Genomic DNA, 19,021 nt, shown 5'->3' with positions numbered 1-19,021 from the left:
TACGGGCTCCAGAAGAAACTGCGGTCAAAAAAGATTCGCCACCGCACCAAATGTGTCATGTACAAGACGTTAATAAGACCGGTAGTCCTCTACGGACATGAAACATAGACAATGCTCGAGGAGGACTTGCAAGCACTCGGAGTATTCGAGAGACGAGTGCTTAGAACCATCTTTGGCGAAGTGCAAGAAGACGGTGTGTGGCGGCGAGGAATGAACCATGAGCTCGCCCAGCTCTACGGCGAACCCAGTATCCAGAAGGTAGCTAAAGCCGGAAGGGTACGATGGGCAGGGCATGTTGCAAGAATTCCGGGCAGCAACCCTGCAAAGATGGTGTTCGCTTCCGACACGGCAGGGACAAGACGGCGTGGAGCGCAGCGAGCGAGATGACCAGACTAGGTGCAAAACGACTTGGCGAGCGTGGGGCGTATTCGAGGAAGGAGAGATGCGGCTTCGAACCGTGTATTGTGGCGTCAAATTGTTGATTCAGTGTTATCTGTTTAGATGCAGACTAAATAAATGAAAATGAATATCTCTTGTTGGAACTAATAAAACCCTTCCGATTTGCTTTATTTTTTAAGTTATTCGTAAAATTGGACAAATTAGGAACATGGCCAAAACCGGTACAGTTCCCCTACTTAAATAATAATTTTTCAAGAAATCGCGCCAACGCGCCATAATTTGAATTGAGTACCAGTAGGCTATGCAACACGTTGTAAGGTTTGCAAAGCAACCAGTTTTCCCCCTGATTAGTTACGGACGACATGTACATAAGTACTAAGGAAACTGTTCGTCACTTATACTCATAGCTCCTGTGTTCATTGTATTGAAATCAAAGCAGTGAAAAAAAAAATCATTTGTTTCCTATCTTTGTGATTTTTTCAGCAGTGAATATATGTTCAATGATATGGAAAACGGAACAGTTCCCTCTATTTACTACCGCACAATGAACTTCGCTAAAAAGCAATGGGTAATATTTTTAACATAACCACGAGTAGACGTGGGACTTGTATAAACGTAACGTATTTACTTATAACTTTTAACTTTTGAATCTATGGTGTTTGATTAGAGGTATAGGTATGCTGTGCAGAATTATTAATTTGTTTTTTCAAAGCTTTTGGATACAACTGCTTCTTTTATACACAAAGAAAATCTTGCGGTGGACACGAAGGCCCGTGACTCACAGAATTTTGATGTCCGCGTTAGGAATGCACGGGATTAATTACATATGAAATTTTTGATGGCTTCGACAAGAATTGAAAATTTCAATCACTTATCGTTACTAATCTTATGTTTCAATGAAATTGCTAAATTACTTTTTGAATTTTCATCAGAAATCGAAGACGTGAGACCTCATGAACTGATGCTTGAAGGGCCAAAGTATGCTTGTATGAAATTTCTGATTCGGGAAACAGCCTCAATGATTTAGAATCTAAAATAGCTTAAGGTATCGGTTTTACCCCCTTTTCCCCTATTCTATGCCCAGAGAAATCCAGCCCGTCAATTCCGGATTGCTAATACCGTACTACTACTATCTTCTATCTATTGAGCTTTCCTTTTCTTCTTCTTCCTCTTATTGGCGTTACTTCCCCTACTGGGAAATTGCCACCTCACCGCACTTTCACAATTTATTGTAAAATAAATCAACAGGCTTCTTTAGCCCCAATGATAGGATTAACAATAGATATAAGTAATTAAAATTTATGATGTGTTGTAATTGTTACATCTAGATGCCTAATTAAAACTACCTGGCGAAAAAGGATTGGAATCTTTGGCGTAGTGTTTGACGTGACAAGTTATGATCGAAGAGTGATGAAACACGGTTGAATGTTCTCATAATTCCAATAACTGCTCCATTCATTCCGTAATTCGTGCGACGGTATGGTGGTCTTAACATCTGCTGGTTTCTCAGAGCACGAGGCTGCACGTTGATATTGATCTGCTCCAGGATGGCCGGACAGTCTATTCTGTCGCTCATCACGTCAGCGATAAACATCGCTTTCGCAGAGTCTCTTCGTGAAGAGAGGGGCTCCAGGTGAATAAGTTGGCATCGGTGTTCGTAGCTGGTTAGGCGATAAGAATCTCGCCATGGTAATCGCCGAAGGGCAAATCTTAGGAATCGTCACTGAACAGATTCCAATCTTTCGGTACCATTCATGTAGTGAGGATTCCAGACAGGCGAACAGTACCCCAGGGTTGACCAAACAAGTGAAGAGTAGAGCGACTTCAGATAATATAGGGGAACAGACGGCTTTGGCAGGTTTTATTCTATTATTGGCAGGGGGGTTTTTGTCGACCGAATTTTATGAAATTTGGCCACAATATTCTTTGATATGCAAAGAATGTTTGGGCCAAATTTGAGCATAATCAGTCATAAAAAAACCCCTGCCAATAATAGAACAAAACCTGCCTAAGCCGTCATTACCGCTATATCAGAAAAGTTTTTTGCCATGCGGAAAATAAAGCCAAGCGTTCTGGACGCCTTATCGACTATATAGCAAATGTGCTGGCTAAACGTAAGTTGGGAATCTAAAACAACTCCAAGGTCTTTCACATGATGTATTCCATCGATTACTGTTCCCAGTAAACTGTACTGGAAATATATTGGTTAGTTTTTCCTCGCAAAAGTGATCATTGAGCATTTTCTAGGACCGATTACCATACGATTGAGGATGCACCAGTCGGTGCATACTTGAAGCTGTTGTTGAAGATTGTGGCAGTCGTTATATCGGATCGTATTCGGAGAAACATTTTTAGGTCGTCGGCATAAGATATGCGTGGTCCTTTAATTACAAGATTTACGTCGTTAAAATACAGGATATACCCGACGTTGCAGCGAAGGAATTGGAAAAAACAGTCTCCAATAGTAACCGTTAGTTTCCGTCCTGTAAAATATGAGTGGAACTAGCGCAGCAGATCTCCATGGATACCCAGTCTGTCCAATTTAGCGTTAGCTATGTCATGATTCAGCTTGTCGAAGGCTGCTGATAGGTCAGGGTAAATTACATCGGTCTGAGCGCGATCTATCATGCTATCCGTTATGTACGATGTAAGACATAGTAGGTTAGTGGTCGTAGAGCGTCCAGCGATGAAGCCGTGTTGATCAACGCTTAAATATTGTTTACAGTGCGATGCTAGCGGGCCAAGCACTACTAATTCGAAGAGCTTGGAAATAGCACTCAAAGACGTAACTCCACGGTAGTTACTGACTTCATGTTTGTTCCCTTTGTTGTGGACAGGAAACATGTGAGCTGTCTTCCAGCAAGTTGGAAATTCTTCAGCAGAAAGTGATAGTTGGAACAGTTTTTGAAAAGGGCCTGCCAGGTACTCGATGTTTTTCTTGAGGAACACAGATGGGATACCGTCGGGTCCAGGATTGTAGGAGGTTTTTAATTGGTTAGCAGCATCAACGATGCTTTGCTCAACCACGTAAATAGCACCCAGCGCATGATTATAGAGAGGAACATTGCTTGCCGCAAGATCAACTTCGTCAGGGTTTACAATTTCATTCGAAATAGAGATGCCCGACGAGTTCGGGTCGGGTTTGGGTTTGGAAAATTAGAACAATGTCGGGTTCGGGTTGGGTACGGGTTTGTGAGATGATAAAATGTCGGGTCTGGGTCGGGTTCGGGTACGATTTTAAGAAATAAAGTATTGAATATTTTTTATTCGTTTCTGGTAATTTTAAGGCTTGTTTGTTGTTCGGGCATATACCCTTTTGGGTGTAAAGAGAAATATAAAATATCTAGTTTGAGTTTTCCATCAAAAAAAATAGTTCGGGTCTAGCTCGGGTTTAAGACTCTACACACTCAGTTTTTAATTCTGCACCTCGGCAAAAATCCGCACAGCCGTCTGCCCAGCAAAATAAAAACTGATATCCCGGCAAAAATGACGTTTGTTAGCTGATTTCGGCAAATTATTTGCTGATTTTCAGTAATTTTGACAGAAATCTCGGTAAAAAACATGTTTGCTGGGGCACGGCTATGCGAAACTCGCTAAAAGTTTAACATTTTGCTGAGATCCCGGTAAAAAAATTAAGTGTGTAGAAATTGTCGGGTACGGGTCGGGTTCGGGTTTGATAAGATTTTTCATTCCGGGTTCGGGTCGGGTCCGGTTTTGAAAGGAATTTCTAAATCGGGTTCTGGTCGGGTTCGGTTTTACAAAATCTGAAACCTGACCATCTCTAATTCGAAAAAACCTCTGAGAATTTTGAACGGAATAATTTACAGAGATCTGAAGGTGAAGAACCAGTTTCTCCGCCGAAGGTCATTGATGATGGTAGTCCGGATTCATTACGCTGCTCGTTGACATAGGCCCAAAATGATTTAGGATTAGATTTCAATTTGTGCTGAATACCTTGTTGGTAGCGCAAAAAACAACGTTTACTTGTTCTCTTATACAGATGGTTTAGGGTAGTATATCGTCCTTTGAGCAAATCTGTTCTATGCTTCGTGTACTTTCGTAAAGCAGCTCGCTTCTTTGATTTCAATAGGCGAAGCTCTCGGTTTAGCCATGGGATCCGTTGTTTCTTCCGAAACTCTCTCTTCGGAACGTGTCTGTCGATAAGGTATGTGAATACGTTTGTGAAGGTATTGACAGCAGATTCTACAGATGCGGTTCTCCCAGTTTCTAGGATACTATTCCAGTCCAAGGTAGAGTGCAGATTAGCGATAGAACGGTGGTCAGCTCTCCTGAAGTCGTGGTAGACTGTCATGGGAAAGGGGTTTAAATCACAGGTAAGTTGGTAGTGGGTGACGACTAGAGGAGGGTGATGTATTGATGATCTCACCAGTGGAGATGGAGCACGACAGATCGATGGAGCTACGTCATGTGAGGTAACGAAGCAAAGATCCAAGAGTCTGTTGTTTCCGTTGACCACATTATTGATTTGCTTCAACGTTGCTAGGCTGTAACTGTCTATAAGAGAAGTTGCGGCTGGATGCAGAGTAGAATTGTCAGGATACATAAAGCCATTGCTACAGGTTCTACACGATATACCGGGCAAGTTGAAATCGCTAAAATTGATGATCTCGTCGGTAGCGGCTGCGCCCCCTATAATTTCAGAAACCAATCGACAATGAGCATCCATTATCACCTTGTCACGTGTGCGATCTGGTGGTAAGTAGGGGAAATGTTCGGATCTCCATCTCACTGTACATATATCCATCTCATCGCTAAACAAAGAAATACGGCACCAAAGTCGTCGCTTCTTTTTGTCAACATGCGTGCTCACTGCTGAAAAAAATCACAAAAATAATAAACAAACCAAATTCCTTACCATTGCTTTGTTTTTGATGGGATAATAATAGGAGCTATGAGATGAAGTGGCGAACCGTTCCACTATACTGCACAGATAAATAATGTGTGGTCTACTAAGTCGATTGCCGTCCATACTTGCTCCAAACAGCTCCAGGAATCTTTTTCGATCGGGTGAGCTCTAAGCTTTTGGTTAACAGCTATAAGCACGCCACCTCCAGTGGATTTGCGACTGTTATTAGTGTTGCGATCACATCGGAATACTTCGTACCCTGTGCCAAAGACTGAATGAGATTTCGTTCGTAGGTCGAGCCAAGTTTCCGTGAGAACAACGACGTCATAGCAGCTAGGGACACGGCAGGTATTTCCGTCCATCGTCGTAGGGGCTAAAACCAACGAAAGCAACGTACATTTGCTAGAACTCCACTATAGCAGAACGTTTCTCCTGGGCTTACGATTTGGTACATATGAGTTTTACAAAAAAGCGTCTCTTTTATTGGTTTTCGAGACTATGACGAACAGACGAAAATACCTGCCGTGTCCCTATCAGAGATTGATAGACGGTACTCATCGATGGAACTATTCATACCGCCTAATATTCTGGTAGTATTTACTACAAAGTTTTTAAGCCAAATAATCATTTTTGCATTAGTATATCATGAGGCTATCTTGATGGTACTTTTATGTCCAGGAAAGTCGAGAAAATTTCTAAGACATGACTTGGAATCGAACCCAGCCACCTTTAGCATGGTCTTGCTTGGTAGCCATATGCATCTTACCGCACGGCTAAGGAAGGCCCCCTATTGAGATTTCTAATGCAATTAATTGGCAAACAAATCGGTAATATTAAGCCTAACTAAGAGAGTAGCTGACAAGACCAAAACTGTAATCTAAAGACCTAGCTAGTTGAGTTTTACAACTTCGCACGCCTGTGGCGGTTCTCCCTTGTTAGGCCAGTACTGCTTGATTTGAATGAAGCGACGGTCGCAGCAGTGTCGTGCCGGGGCTTTTCTTTTAATTAACATAATTTTCAATTGACGGTGCGAGTGGTCTGCAGATGTTTAATTTAGAATTCAACAAAACTTGATGCCCAAGCAAAGAAATCAGTGGGATCCATTTCACACTATAGATCCAGGGGAGGCACTTTAGGAAAACTTTCCCTCGCATCTGAACAAAGAAGCGGAAAAAATTGGAAGGAGTGCGGAAAATTCGCCAACAAAGAGAATCCATGGGTTAGAACCTCTCTTCGGTAGTCGATGTGGTAACGAATTTCGCCTAAGGGGGTTCAATTCTGTTGAAAACCAATAAAAATGATACGTTTATACTTTGATAGATTTGAGAACATGGCTTGTGCATTCAATGCGTGAGCAGGAAAGATTTCGCCTTGATAAATGCGATCAAAAAGTAATAAGTTTAGAAAAGTTTCGATGCCTCAAGCATGGCTGGTAAAATTTGCTTTTATTTGATAACAGAGTGGGAATAGTATCGTAAAAACGGTTTAAGGCTTGATATGAAATCAATTTGATGACAAATAGCACAACATGAACACTTGTAGATCCTATCCAGATGTGCAGATGTATGACACAGAATATAAAGTTAAAACTGTATAATGTAAATTTTTTAGACTTGATTGAGCCTAGATTTTTAATAGGATTGTTATAGGAGATGTAAAATAAAGTTTTTTTTTTCCAATAAAAGGATTTTAAAAATTGAAAAAGATGAACTCAATCGCTTTGGGTTGCCTAATACTCCTGCAACCTTGTTTATCTTAACAAGAAGTACCCTTCACCACAGATGAATCAATTAACTTGTCTCCATTAATTTATTTCTAACTTTAGAACGGGACTTACCCGGATAGAGATTACCGATGAGCGTGAACGGCAGGCAGAGGAAATTGACCAATAAATCAGCGTAAGCCAGATTGACGATGAAGCGGTTGGTCGGGGACCGCATCATGGTGCTCTTTTTCACAACAATCACCACCGAGATGTTTCCCAACAGTCCGACGATGAAGATCAGTGCATAGGCCACACTGGAAAGAGAATGACCGAATCAAAGGATTGAAGGAAAAGGACTACAGTAAAACATGGTCAGGATTTATGGTAGAAGGTGTGATACTTGTGATTGATGAATGTAAAAAAAAAAATGAATTTCAATTGGCGTAACAAATTTATACTCTTCTAGGCTAGAGCGGGGATGAACAGTAGTTTTTCAAACATATCGACGATTTTGTGCAATATTTTTGTCTTTCTTTATTTACTGGCATAGACTCTCAGTTTAAGCTTTTCCATAGTTTTTAACGAGAGATTTCTAGACCAAGTAACTCATTTATGAATCCGTATATCATGTGGCTACCCGCAAACACAAACTTCTTTTGCTTACAGTATTCATTAAAATTGACCACTCAAAAAGTTGCAGAAATATAAAACAAAAAAAAGTTTTGCCTGAACTGCACAAAGCCGTCGATATAGGTACTACTGCATAAGGCAATACCAACCTCAGCAGAATAGTTCCGAGCAGCCCGTACCGCAGCTCATAGGCGGGATCAATTTCCAACTGGTCGTAATCCTCCACTTCCGCTTCGTGCTCGTCGAATTGCGACTGGCTAAGGTTGACCGTTGTGACCGATGGCACCGAAGAGTACGTCATCGGTTCCGTTTCATACTGCACGACGAAGCAAGTCCAGTTGTTTTGGAACGGTCCGATGCTCGTAGAACAATTAATTGAGTTGGATTCCATCCGAAAAAAAAATCTACGAATGATGCGGGACGGCTCGGACTCTCCTGCTTTCCTCTGATAATTGCGTAGCTAGTTATGGATCCGCTTTGTTGCGAATGCCCATATACTATGGTGAGTAACGAGGCAGTAGGGACGGAGGAGATAATTTAACACATTTTCCGTTCCATTGGTGCGCGCATTGTTAATGATATGAGGTGGTTTGTTGCTTGTCCATCCAGAGGAAAACCAAGATGAGATTTGAACGATGACTAGCAGGCTACAAGTGAATAGAAAGATAGATATTTGTTTTAGAAAATAAAGATAACATGTATATATTTTATAAATGAAGTTGAAGTTCATGTTGATGCTTTTGATATACTGTTTCTACGTTTCTACAGATAAAAGTATAAAGCCTGGTAGATAGGAAGACATTCAAAATTGCATGTGGAACATTACTGATAAGTATGGAGAAAATCGTATTTCTTTAAATTCCGGCGCTATAACCTAATGAGTTTTTATCAATTTCACGGTTCCACTAGCCCAAGCACTAACCCAAGCTCAATAATATTGCTAGATTTGCGAACATATTCGAGTTAGTCAGATACTTATCTCAAACTTGGAGACAGCAGGGACTATGTCCAAGTACTTGAACTCTCCCCAGGCCACTGCGAATGATGCATGTATCCAGCAGAATCCGCTGAAGCGACCGTGTGCCGCTCAGGGCGCACTAGCCCAAGTCCTGATGTTTGCTGGGACACTAAACAGACCTGACTACGGCCTTCCTTTGCGACAGGAGGATTGTGCAGGTCCAATAAGCCGTCTATAAAACCAAGCATTACAAACAACATAAGAGATAATACGACGTCGCGTCCTTCTACCACAGTTGTGGCACTACCAGGGATTGAATCCTGAAGAGAATGAGCCAGTCTCTCACTTATCATCTCTGTACACATTAGTTTAACGAACAATAATATAACAAAAGTCCATTCTGGAACAAAACAATGCACACGTTTGCGTGTCTGGTTTTAATTCTGAAATATTTTCCTTCAAGTTTTGGAATAAAAGTAATGTAAATATAGAAAACGAAATGCGTGAGTTACAGTAATACACTGCCTCTGTCCCATCTCTGCTGGAATTCCTATTCATATGGGACAGTTATGCGATTACAGGCAGTACATGTGTCAAAAATTTCAGAAGCATCGGAATTGTGAGAAATGGATTTGAAAAAAGAATGCAAATGCTTCTCAAAATTGTCTACAAATAAACACCTATCTAATTGTCTTTTAAACGCATCGTACGGTATACTTCTTGAATATGTGAGGCAAAGAACAGTCGCCTTGCCATGCCTACAATGGAATAGAAATACCTAAAACTAATCTGAATAGTTCTGAGTTTCTTTATTCTAAATCTGAATAGTTTAGAATTTGTTCAATTGAGAACTTTGTGGTCATACAGTTAACGGTATCATTCTAATTCACATGTCTTAAATTTATGATTCTGAATGGCATTCAAAAAAAAAAATGCTGGACAACTTGTATTCGGTCCTTATAGAACCTAATGTTCGGTCAGTTATCTATTTTTACAACAAAGTATTCAGAATTGTAACAATGATTTTTGTTAGAATTCTGCGGAATATCGTTGTAAACGCCAGTATAATAATATTTACATTTGTTTACTACTTTCTCCAAAAGACTTTAGTGTGCAAAAATCTATCAAATATGTGTTTTTTGTGTCCTCCTAAAAGATATTTTAGTTACTAGATAAAGATTGTCGCTTCGGCTCCCTTTGTTCTGCTACTTTCTCCAAAAGACTTTAGTGTGCAAAAATCTATCAAATATGTGTTTTTTGTGTCCTCCTAAAAGATATTTTAGTTACTAGATAAAGATTGTCGCTTCGGCTCCCTTTGTTCTGCTGTCCGGAACATGTTGGGTACCAAGCTGTCAAATCGTATGGATTTTCCTTCTTTGACATTTAGCTCCCCTATCCTTGCCAGCAAAAGATGTTCCGGACAGTGACGACAGCGACAATCCTTATCTAGTAACTAAAATATCTTTTGTCCTCCTTTTTCAACTAAATGTCCTCCTTTTTCGCTCAATTCGGGTGAAATGTCCTCCTTTGGTAAAATTTCATAAGGTCACCCTATCTGTGGGCAAAACCTTTCTAGCTTCTTGTCCCGATTTTTACGCTGAGAAATGATTCTGAATAACTTCAATTTTCATCCTAGCCCTATAAGATCAATTATTTTTATATAATAATCAGTTAAATTATTGGACTATGTAGTTCGGCAGTGCTTGCAGAATAATCGATTTTTTGCATACGGTTTGAACAAGCAATCTTCGAAGGTTTATATTTTTTGTGGACATTCCAGTAACGAACCTTCTTCAGCAAAGTTTTTCGGCATCCTTCGGGTTATACTTTAGCACAATGTGCCACTTGATTTACGATGAACTGAAACCTTTAGAAGTAAAAATCCAAAAAAATATGTTTTCCCATACTAATTTCCATACAAACTTTAAACGCGATGCGGCGAACGAGAAAGCAACCCATCAGGCCCAAATTCTGTACAGTTGTTTGGGACCTCAAATAGTATCGAAAAACCTTTGATTTGAAAAAAAATGACCATGACGCCCCACTCTAGTATACATACACGATATGTAGCATCCCGCGAGAAACTTTTTTCGCAAGTTGTCATGATAGAGCACTGATTCGGGAGGCTCCCCATGATAAATTTCTTTTAGAAAGCTCCAAATGCTGGGAGCACTGGCTCCCAAGATTCATTTCAACTTTTTCTACACAGCTGTGCAGTATCCAACACGAAATGAGCCAAAACAAAGCGCGAATCACAATTTTTCTGTGGGGGCTGCCAAAAGATATTTTAGTTACTAGATAAAGATTGTCGCTTCGGTTCCCTTTGTTCTGCTGTCCGAAACATGTGTGGTACATACCTGTCAAATCGTATGGATTTTCCTTCTTTGACATTTAGCTCCCCTATCCTCGCCAGCAAAAGATGTTCCGGACAGCGACGACAGCGACAATCTTTATCTAGTAACTAAAATACCTTTGGGCTGCCCATCCGATTCTGTTTCATCGCACTTGTATACAAGTTTGATAAATTTGTTATCATGGCTTGTTATGATTCGGATCAGTTTTTGCCTCTCTTTTATCGTTGTTCATTATCTATTGAGAGCGATTTCTGCAAACCCTGGGCACCACCAACGAGATGGGGACACTGGGTTCAAAGCGCTAGGCGTCATGATGCATCAACGCGTAATTGTGTGGCAGCCAATCAACGCAAGGATGTGTATGTTGAGGATTCAAAGTCGTTTCTTCAATTACAGCATCATCAACGTGCACTGCAGACATACAATGGATGCTCCCAGGTCAAAATCGTCATCGGCGACATTGAGGAAGCAGGTAGGTAGGTAGGAAATGTACAAATTCGTGATCGGACCAGATAGTCGCAGATAGACCGTATCAAATTATAACGGCCAACGATCAGGGAATCAATTTTTTTGGAATGCGCCTGCGAAACAAGCGACAAAAGAGAACCAACGACAAAGCTTTGTTTTTGTCGGAGATAATAATGACAAAGATCCGAAAAATTTTGTCAGCAACAAAAAAGAAAACAATCTTGTTGCTAACTTTTCATCTCGTTATTTTGCATTATTTCTAGTGAAAACTTCGGTTTTATGCTATCATAGTTTCTGATTTTAAGGAAATATTCGAGAATCGAACATTGATTACAAAAATAACAGCGTATTTTCCGAGATATCAGAGCAAGCAAGGCAACTGATTCTTGTCATATTGTGTTCGGGTTCTGATAAAGGTTTGTCGCTAGGTGCGTTTGTCAGTGACAAACTCTGTTGATGACAAAGAGTATATTGTTATTGTGATTCCCTGCCAACGATGCATACACTTTGCAGTCTCCCGCGGAATGGTAGTCCGAAGCTTTTCCCTCCACGATAATATCCACTAGGCTACATGAAGATCACCTAACCAAGAAACGGAAAACCAAATCGACCACGTTCTAATCGACGGTAAATTCTTCTCCGACTTCACGAATGTCTGCACTTACCGCAGTGCCAATGTAGAATCCGACCACTACCTCGTATGCCTGCGCCCAAAACTTTCAATGGAATACAACATGCATCGATGTCGAATGCCGTGGCTTAACATTATTGGGCGGCCAAAAGATGGTAGACTAGCCCAAGATTACCCACAGCAGCTGGAAGTGAAACTTCCAACGGAGGAGCAGCTGGGTGCAGCTTCCCTTAAAGATGGTAATGGCAATGTGGCAGACAACGATAACGGTATGGTTACGAACCTGGAACCACGCGTGCAGGACATTCGTTTTCCAACTTTGGATCTCCTAGAAATTCAGGAGGAGATTGATCGACTGAAAAACAACTAAGCCCCTGGGGTTGACCATCTACCGAAAGAGCTGTTTAAATACGGTGGTGAGGCACTAGAGCGCTGCACTGGGTAATTATAAGATTTGGGATGAGGAGGTTCTACCGCAGCAGTGGATGCAAGGTGTCGTGTGTTCTCTATACAAAAAGACTCATAAAGTTCGCCGCCGTACCAAACTTACTATCTACAAAACGCTTAATAGACCGGGAATTTTCTGCGGACACAAGACCAGGACGATGCTATTGGACGACCAACTAAAGCTTTCGAAAGGAAAGTGCTGCGTACCATCAATGGCGAAAGCACCACGAGTTGCATCAGCTGTTGGAAGAACCATCCACCGAGACCGAATTAAAGTGATTTTATGTGTTAGTCCTGTAGTGATTTCATGAAGTTTGAGTAGCTTTGTTTTATTGTAATTGATGTTAGGGGTCGTATACTAATTACGTAAGCTTTTAAGGGGGGTGGAGGGGTCTGTCATTTTATTACGTTCCATATAATTAAAAAAAACCCAGATTAATCCACCTAGCGGTGATAGAACCTTTCTCGTGTGTCATAAAAGTAGTATTTTGGCCATAACTTTTGAGCCCATAGTCCGATTGAGCCAATTTTCAATAAGAAACAATGGGATAGGATTCCGCGTCGACATATCATTAAATTGTAATATGAAATCAATTTCAATCAAAAGCATTGATTAATTGTTCGCAATAAGCTGCATCCAAAACAAAAATCGTTTTTTATAGTTCAAAAAAGGTAATTGTCTGTGTTAATTATCTAGGTATTAAAACTCCCGACTTGGACATTAATTTACAATGTTCTGAAAATTCAGATGTTCCACATTATGTAAAAGATTTTGATTTGAAACATGTATTGGAGGTAACTACTTTCCCTTCAATGAGACTCGAACCCACGACCCGCAGTACGCTAGACTGGTGCTTCAACCAACTAAGCTACGTAGAACCTCCGTCAGTCGTCAAGCTCAGACCCGACCGGATTGCGTAGGTAAGCGCACGCAACTGAAGCTATTCTGAATTTCCAAGGAAAATTGTTTTTGGAGGTAACTACTTTCCCTTCGATGAGACTCGAACCCACGACCCGCAGTACGCTAGACTGGTGCTTTAACCAACTAAGCTACGAAGGACCTCCGACGGTCGTCAGGCTCACACCCGACCGGATTGCGTAGGTAAGAGCACGCAACTGAAGCTATTCTGAATTTCCAAGGAAACTTGCATGGAAGCGCAATGCGGTCGGCTTGATGACCGACTGGCAAATAGCACACGCAACCTCACTTGATCAGTATAATTGCTTATGAAGAACTATACACATGTGAAAGTGTAGACTAGACAAATGGATTGTGAGTGATTTGACTAAGCGTACAATTTGGGAATCTGGGGCTCATTCAGTGGCTGCTAAGTTGCGAAGGCCGAAGGAGGTCCTTTGTTTGTTAGTTGGTTAAAGCACCAGTCTAGCGTACTGAGGGTCGTGGGTTCGAGTCCCATCGAAGGGAAAGTGGCTGCTTCCAATACATTGTTCAAATCAAAATATTTCACATAGTGTAGGGGAAGGTGGGGATCACCCCCTCTTTCATCGAGAACTAAAGTATTTTTGTTCTAGCGTATTTTTTAGAATAGATCCTCTAGACACATGCCCTTTATGTGGTGAGTTATTTTTTTGGATTGACAACCTATTTATTCTGCAGGGTGGTTTGTATGTTTTGACCTTCCTAAAGATTTTTTTTTATTGGTCACGCAAAATTTGAACAACTTTTCATAATAATGACCAAATGCTTTAGTTTTTTCACAGCCCAAAGCCATAAATATACTTAATGATCTTCGAACAATTCGAAAATTCCGCTTATTTTGGAGGAAAAATATTTTAAAAATCTGGGGGCACCTTTCTAATTTTATCAAAGCAAGTTCTTCGAGAGGGATCAATTTCCCCCGAATATTTTAAAAGTTGATGTTTGACAGCACTCCAAAAAATCGATTGTGTATCAATAACAACAATAATTTAAGAACTGTCATACATCAGTAAAGTTAAATACTAAATTTCTTAGAGAGTCTGTGTGGAAATCGCATATGTTTATTTATTTTTGGCTGTGATACATCGGAAATCAGAAAGGGGGATCATGTCTCCCCAGTCGCCCCCACATATTCACATCTGAGTTTTCAGAACGTTTTTTATAGTTCACGAGAAAAGGTAGGGGTTTTAGTAAAAAAAAAATTTGACCAGAGCTTGTAGTTCTCAGACTGGATGAACTGAAACGTGAGCTCATTGTTTTATATTGCATCTTAGAATCAGAGTGGCGTGCATTGCTCAGAATGGTAATCAATATATGTGTGATAAACATATATTTCAAATAAATTGGATTGCATTGAATTCATATAAGTTTATGCTATATAGCCTTAAAAAGAAGTTATGGACGCACAAATAAGCTTCATTCATAATTTTTTTACACATCCGACACACATTCATTCCACGCAATTTAATACAATAAAGATGAGTTACAAACCTGATACGTTGAATTGCCAATTAAAAAAAATAAAATTCGAAAAAAATCCATTTCAATGATTTTTTTTATTCTTGTTTAGTGAAGAAGGGGGATATGAGGGTAAAATATATGTTGTAAAATATGTAGTTTACCCGCAGTGTGTCTTTAGTTGCCAGATGCAATATTGTACCGCTCATAAAAAAAATCTAGTCCTCCGCTTATTTTTGGTCGCAACGAAAAATAAGCGCTAGATAATCGCCTAAGAAAAATATATGTACCTAGATACTTCCAGAAAAAGCTACTTTGATATTTTTGAAAAATTGTCTGCCACGTGGTGGATTTTGACGATGAATGCTTTGATAGCACGTGCAATTTGCACTGCGGATATATTTTACAGATCTATGAGAGCCTTGGAAAATTATAACGAAAGTTGTCATTTTGTTGCAAGGCACAATATAATTTGGGGGCCCTCCTTAGCCATGCGTTAAGATGCGCAGCTACAAAGTAAGACCATGCTGAGGGTGGCTGGGTTTGATTCCCGGTGCCGGTCTAGGCAATTTTCGGTTTGGAAATTGTCTCGACTTCCATGGGCATAAAAGTATCATCGTGTTAGCCTCATGATATACGAATGCAGAAATGGTAACCAAGTAATAATAACTGTGGAAGTGCTTAATGAACACTAAGCTAACGGACGATATGATAGTATTTGATCATCCTCAGTAGGCCATGACTTAGGCTCTTCCTTCATAGGACAACCAAAGGGCGCAGCTAAGTGAAGCCGCACCGCAATCCAACCTCATGATTTTATAAGTAGAGGTATTTTTATGATTGGTTTTGTACTTTCTGAACCATATTTGAACCGATTGGCAGAACGTCTGGAATCCGAAATATAGACCACATTTTGGATCAATTTTCCAATCAAAAATTTTAAAATGATCATTTCCCAAGTAGGGTAACCGTACCTTTAGTGGAGGTAGCACCAAAAGTGGAGGTAGTGAGGGTTTAATAAGATTTATCATAATTATACACTTTATGATGATTTCAGCTGATGCGGCGTGATTTAAATATCCTGGAAAGGACAACCCTCCCGAAATCCAAAACTAAATGCGTTGCATGCTGCGACACAGTAAATCTGGAATCATAAAAATGATAGTTGTGTGTTGCTTCCGTTTCAATTGGTGTGCTCTTGAAAACGCAATTGCATTTAGTTTTGGATTCCGAGATGCTAACAATCAATTTAAAAAAAATATTTTCTTTTGTGGATCTACCAATAACTCCACTAATTGATACTGTTACCCCATGCTGAGAAATGGCAACGAAGTTGGCTCCCAAACCAAGTGAAAATCTATAAAGTCTCAAAAATTTGAATAAATCCCGCTTTTTTGGTGAAAGTTACAGCCAAAAAGATTTTTATTTTAGTTTTCAAAATTGTGGTTGGTAATGGAAGGGTTAAGGAAATTCCAATCTTCCCAACGTTGACAATTTTCTCGCTTGGAAGGGTTCGGAATCTAATCAAATGCTTTATTTTGTATAGCATATTATTGTTTAAAGGTAGAAAAAAGATAGCAATTTATATTAGGGGAGGAGGTTCGGTTGTGGGCACCGTTCGGTTATGAGCACCCCTATGTATCTTTTGACAGATAAGAGATGCTGTCATTCTGACAACCGTCATTTGTTTGCTATAATAGCATGATGTTTTGTGCTCAATATCAAACCGGATGGGCATCTCTACTTTGAACTAGAAACAAATAAATTTTTCGTACAAGAAAAACAACACGAAAGTTTTTTTGGCCTTTTTCAAAGTGTCATAAATTAAAGGATTTAATTCAAAAAGTGAGTTCTAATGCGTATTTACACAGTAAATTTAATCTATTTTTAGGCCCAATGTCGATTGCCATCAAAATTTTAGGGCGATTTTTTTTTTTCTCGTTCCAAAAAGGCTGCGAAATTCGGTTGTGGGCACCTTTATTGGTTCGATTATGGGCACCCTCATTTTATTGATAAATCATTCAATATCGTTTTATTTGTCCCTTAACTTATTTTTAATAACGTTTTAAGGCAGTTTTTATAATTAGTTTGATATAATTGTTCGAAATAATGAGTTTATTTAATATTTTTGTTCTTTGGGCATGTATAGTCATTATACACACACTTTTTGGAACAAAGCGTTCACCGATTTGCTTCCAACAAGTTGCATTCGACGGGGAATGCTTTTCCATTGTTTCCTATTGAAAATTGGTCAGATCGGACTATGGGATCAAAATTTATGGCCAAAATATTATTTTTTGAAATGAACGAGAAAGGCACTATTGCCGCTAGGGTGATTAATCAGGATTTTTTTGACTGTGATGCATACCAATAAAACTTAAATCAATGAAAAATTAAAACCCATTTACCTAAAGTGCTATTTTAGACCTTTCTTATGTGATTTTTTTCAACATCCTCTTTAATGCACCGAGGGAGGCATCATCACTGCTAGGTGAATTGATTTGAATTTTTTTAGCGTCTCCTGGCTTTTAGAATGAATAAACTATTCCTTGTCTTTAAATCTGGGTGGTTTTTATTCATGCTCCTTCATTTTTACCTAAGTTTTCAAGAGTGCCCACAACCGAACCACGAAATGAAAATGTCCAAAAATGTCAAATTTTCTAAATTGTCCATATTTTTTTCTAAATCGATGAAATGATATTAATTTCTTTGCTAGTAGTAAGGTTATAAGTTTAGCTTTCGAATGCTATGCAAATGTCGACATAAGATCAACCAGGGCCAAAGTTATGGACCAAACACAAAAGGGTGCCCACAACCGAACCTCCTCCCCTATGATTATGGATCACCAGAAAACGGTTTTATATCGAATCATACTTGAAAACGCTTTACATACCCTCATTATCGATTCCTATATTGATTTTTATGTCCATAATCATTGAAAAACCACGAAAACATTATACAACGTGAACATGCTGTCATTCACAATTGCGATGAAACTAGCTTTGAAATTATTTTAAAGTTTTACAATCAAGTAAACGATATAGTTTCAAAAATCCCAAGGTAAATTAGTATTAGGGGCCGTACACTAATTACGTAAGTTTTTCAACCCCCTCCCCCCATGTAAGATTTTCTTCACACAATTCTATTTTTTTTTTATATGGAGCGTAAGAAAATGACAAACCCCCCTCTCGCCATAAGTGCTTACGTAAAATGTGTACGACCCCTTAAAATTTGTGAGCACGAAAGCGAAAAATAATTTGGAAATTTCTAAAATGTTTGTCTGGTCTGAATTTGGGCTGAATAAAATTTCAGACTGTATTATTTAGACTATTATTTAGCTATTCATTATTTCCGATGTATTCCTGCATTGGTAAACATCCAGCAGGTCCGTAGAGCCAATTGGATTGCACTAATTACTTTTACAAGCAAATACAGGCCATTTATTGTTCTCCACAACGTCCTGGAGTTCAGTACATGTGATCTACCCGACCAACCAAGTCCTGAACGATTTATTCGTGTAATGGAAGGATTGCACTCATCACTTTTTCAGCCTACTACAGGCCCTTTATGGTTCTCCAACACGTACTGGAGTTCAGAACATGTGATCCACCCGATCAACGAAGTCTTGAACGATGTATCTGTGTATCGTTGAATATCCCAGTAGGACCATTGAGTAATCCCAGCAGGACCATTCACTGGCTTCAGTGGATCCTCCTTGAGTCGATGTTCTAAGACTCAATGTCAACTCGGGGAAGCATATGGTTCTATACTAAAAATATGTTCTCTGTTACACTGCCTTCCTTAGTTGTGCGATAAGATGCACGGCTACAATACAAAACCATGCTGAAGGTGGCTGGGTTAAAATTCCAACCGCAGTTAAGGAAATATTTAGGTTAGAAATTTTCCGATCATCGTATCTTGGCAATATTCCATGCAAGTAAAGGACTTTTCAATAGCTTTCTTTTGTACTACATGAGGTGATGGAGGGATCTCTGCAAGTGTTGTTTCTAGAAGTGTCCGGTATTGGGAGGTGTCCAGCGCTGGGGGATCTCCCCCTATATACCGATTATGAAAACGTTACTAATGATTTGGTTGATCTGCTAGATACCGTCGACTGAACTCCAGAATGTTTTGGAGTACCTTGAGCATCTCGTACTCAAGAAA

At 39.7% G+C, this 19,021-nt stretch overlaps 1 protein-coding gene across 1 annotated transcript in view; it reads right to left on the bottom strand.

The window, feature by feature from the left end:
- LOC134219863 (neuropeptide SIFamide receptor-like) overlaps positions 1-19,021 on the bottom strand; it is a 110,841-nt gene that overhangs the window by 36,239 nt on the left and 55,581 nt on the right. The window contains exons 2-3 of the mRNA XM_062698752.1: positions 7,751-8,248; positions 7,104-7,285 (exon numbers count right to left, since the gene is read on the bottom strand). Coding sequence (XP_062554736.1) covers positions 7,104-7,285; positions 7,751-7,992 — 424 coding nt within the window. The 5' untranslated portion in view covers positions 7,993-8,248. The remainder of the gene's footprint in view (positions 1-7,103; positions 7,286-7,750; positions 8,249-19,021) is intronic.

The sequence above is a fragment of the Armigeres subalbatus genome, chromosome 3 (assembly GCF_024139115.2).
Source record: "Armigeres subalbatus isolate Guangzhou_Male chromosome 3, GZ_Asu_2, whole genome shotgun sequence".
Lineage (NCBI taxonomy): Eukaryota > Metazoa > Arthropoda > Insecta > Diptera > Culicidae > Armigeres > Armigeres subalbatus.
The sequence above is the reverse complement of the archived record's forward strand: the minus strand, read 5'-3'. Positions and strand labels throughout refer to the sequence as shown.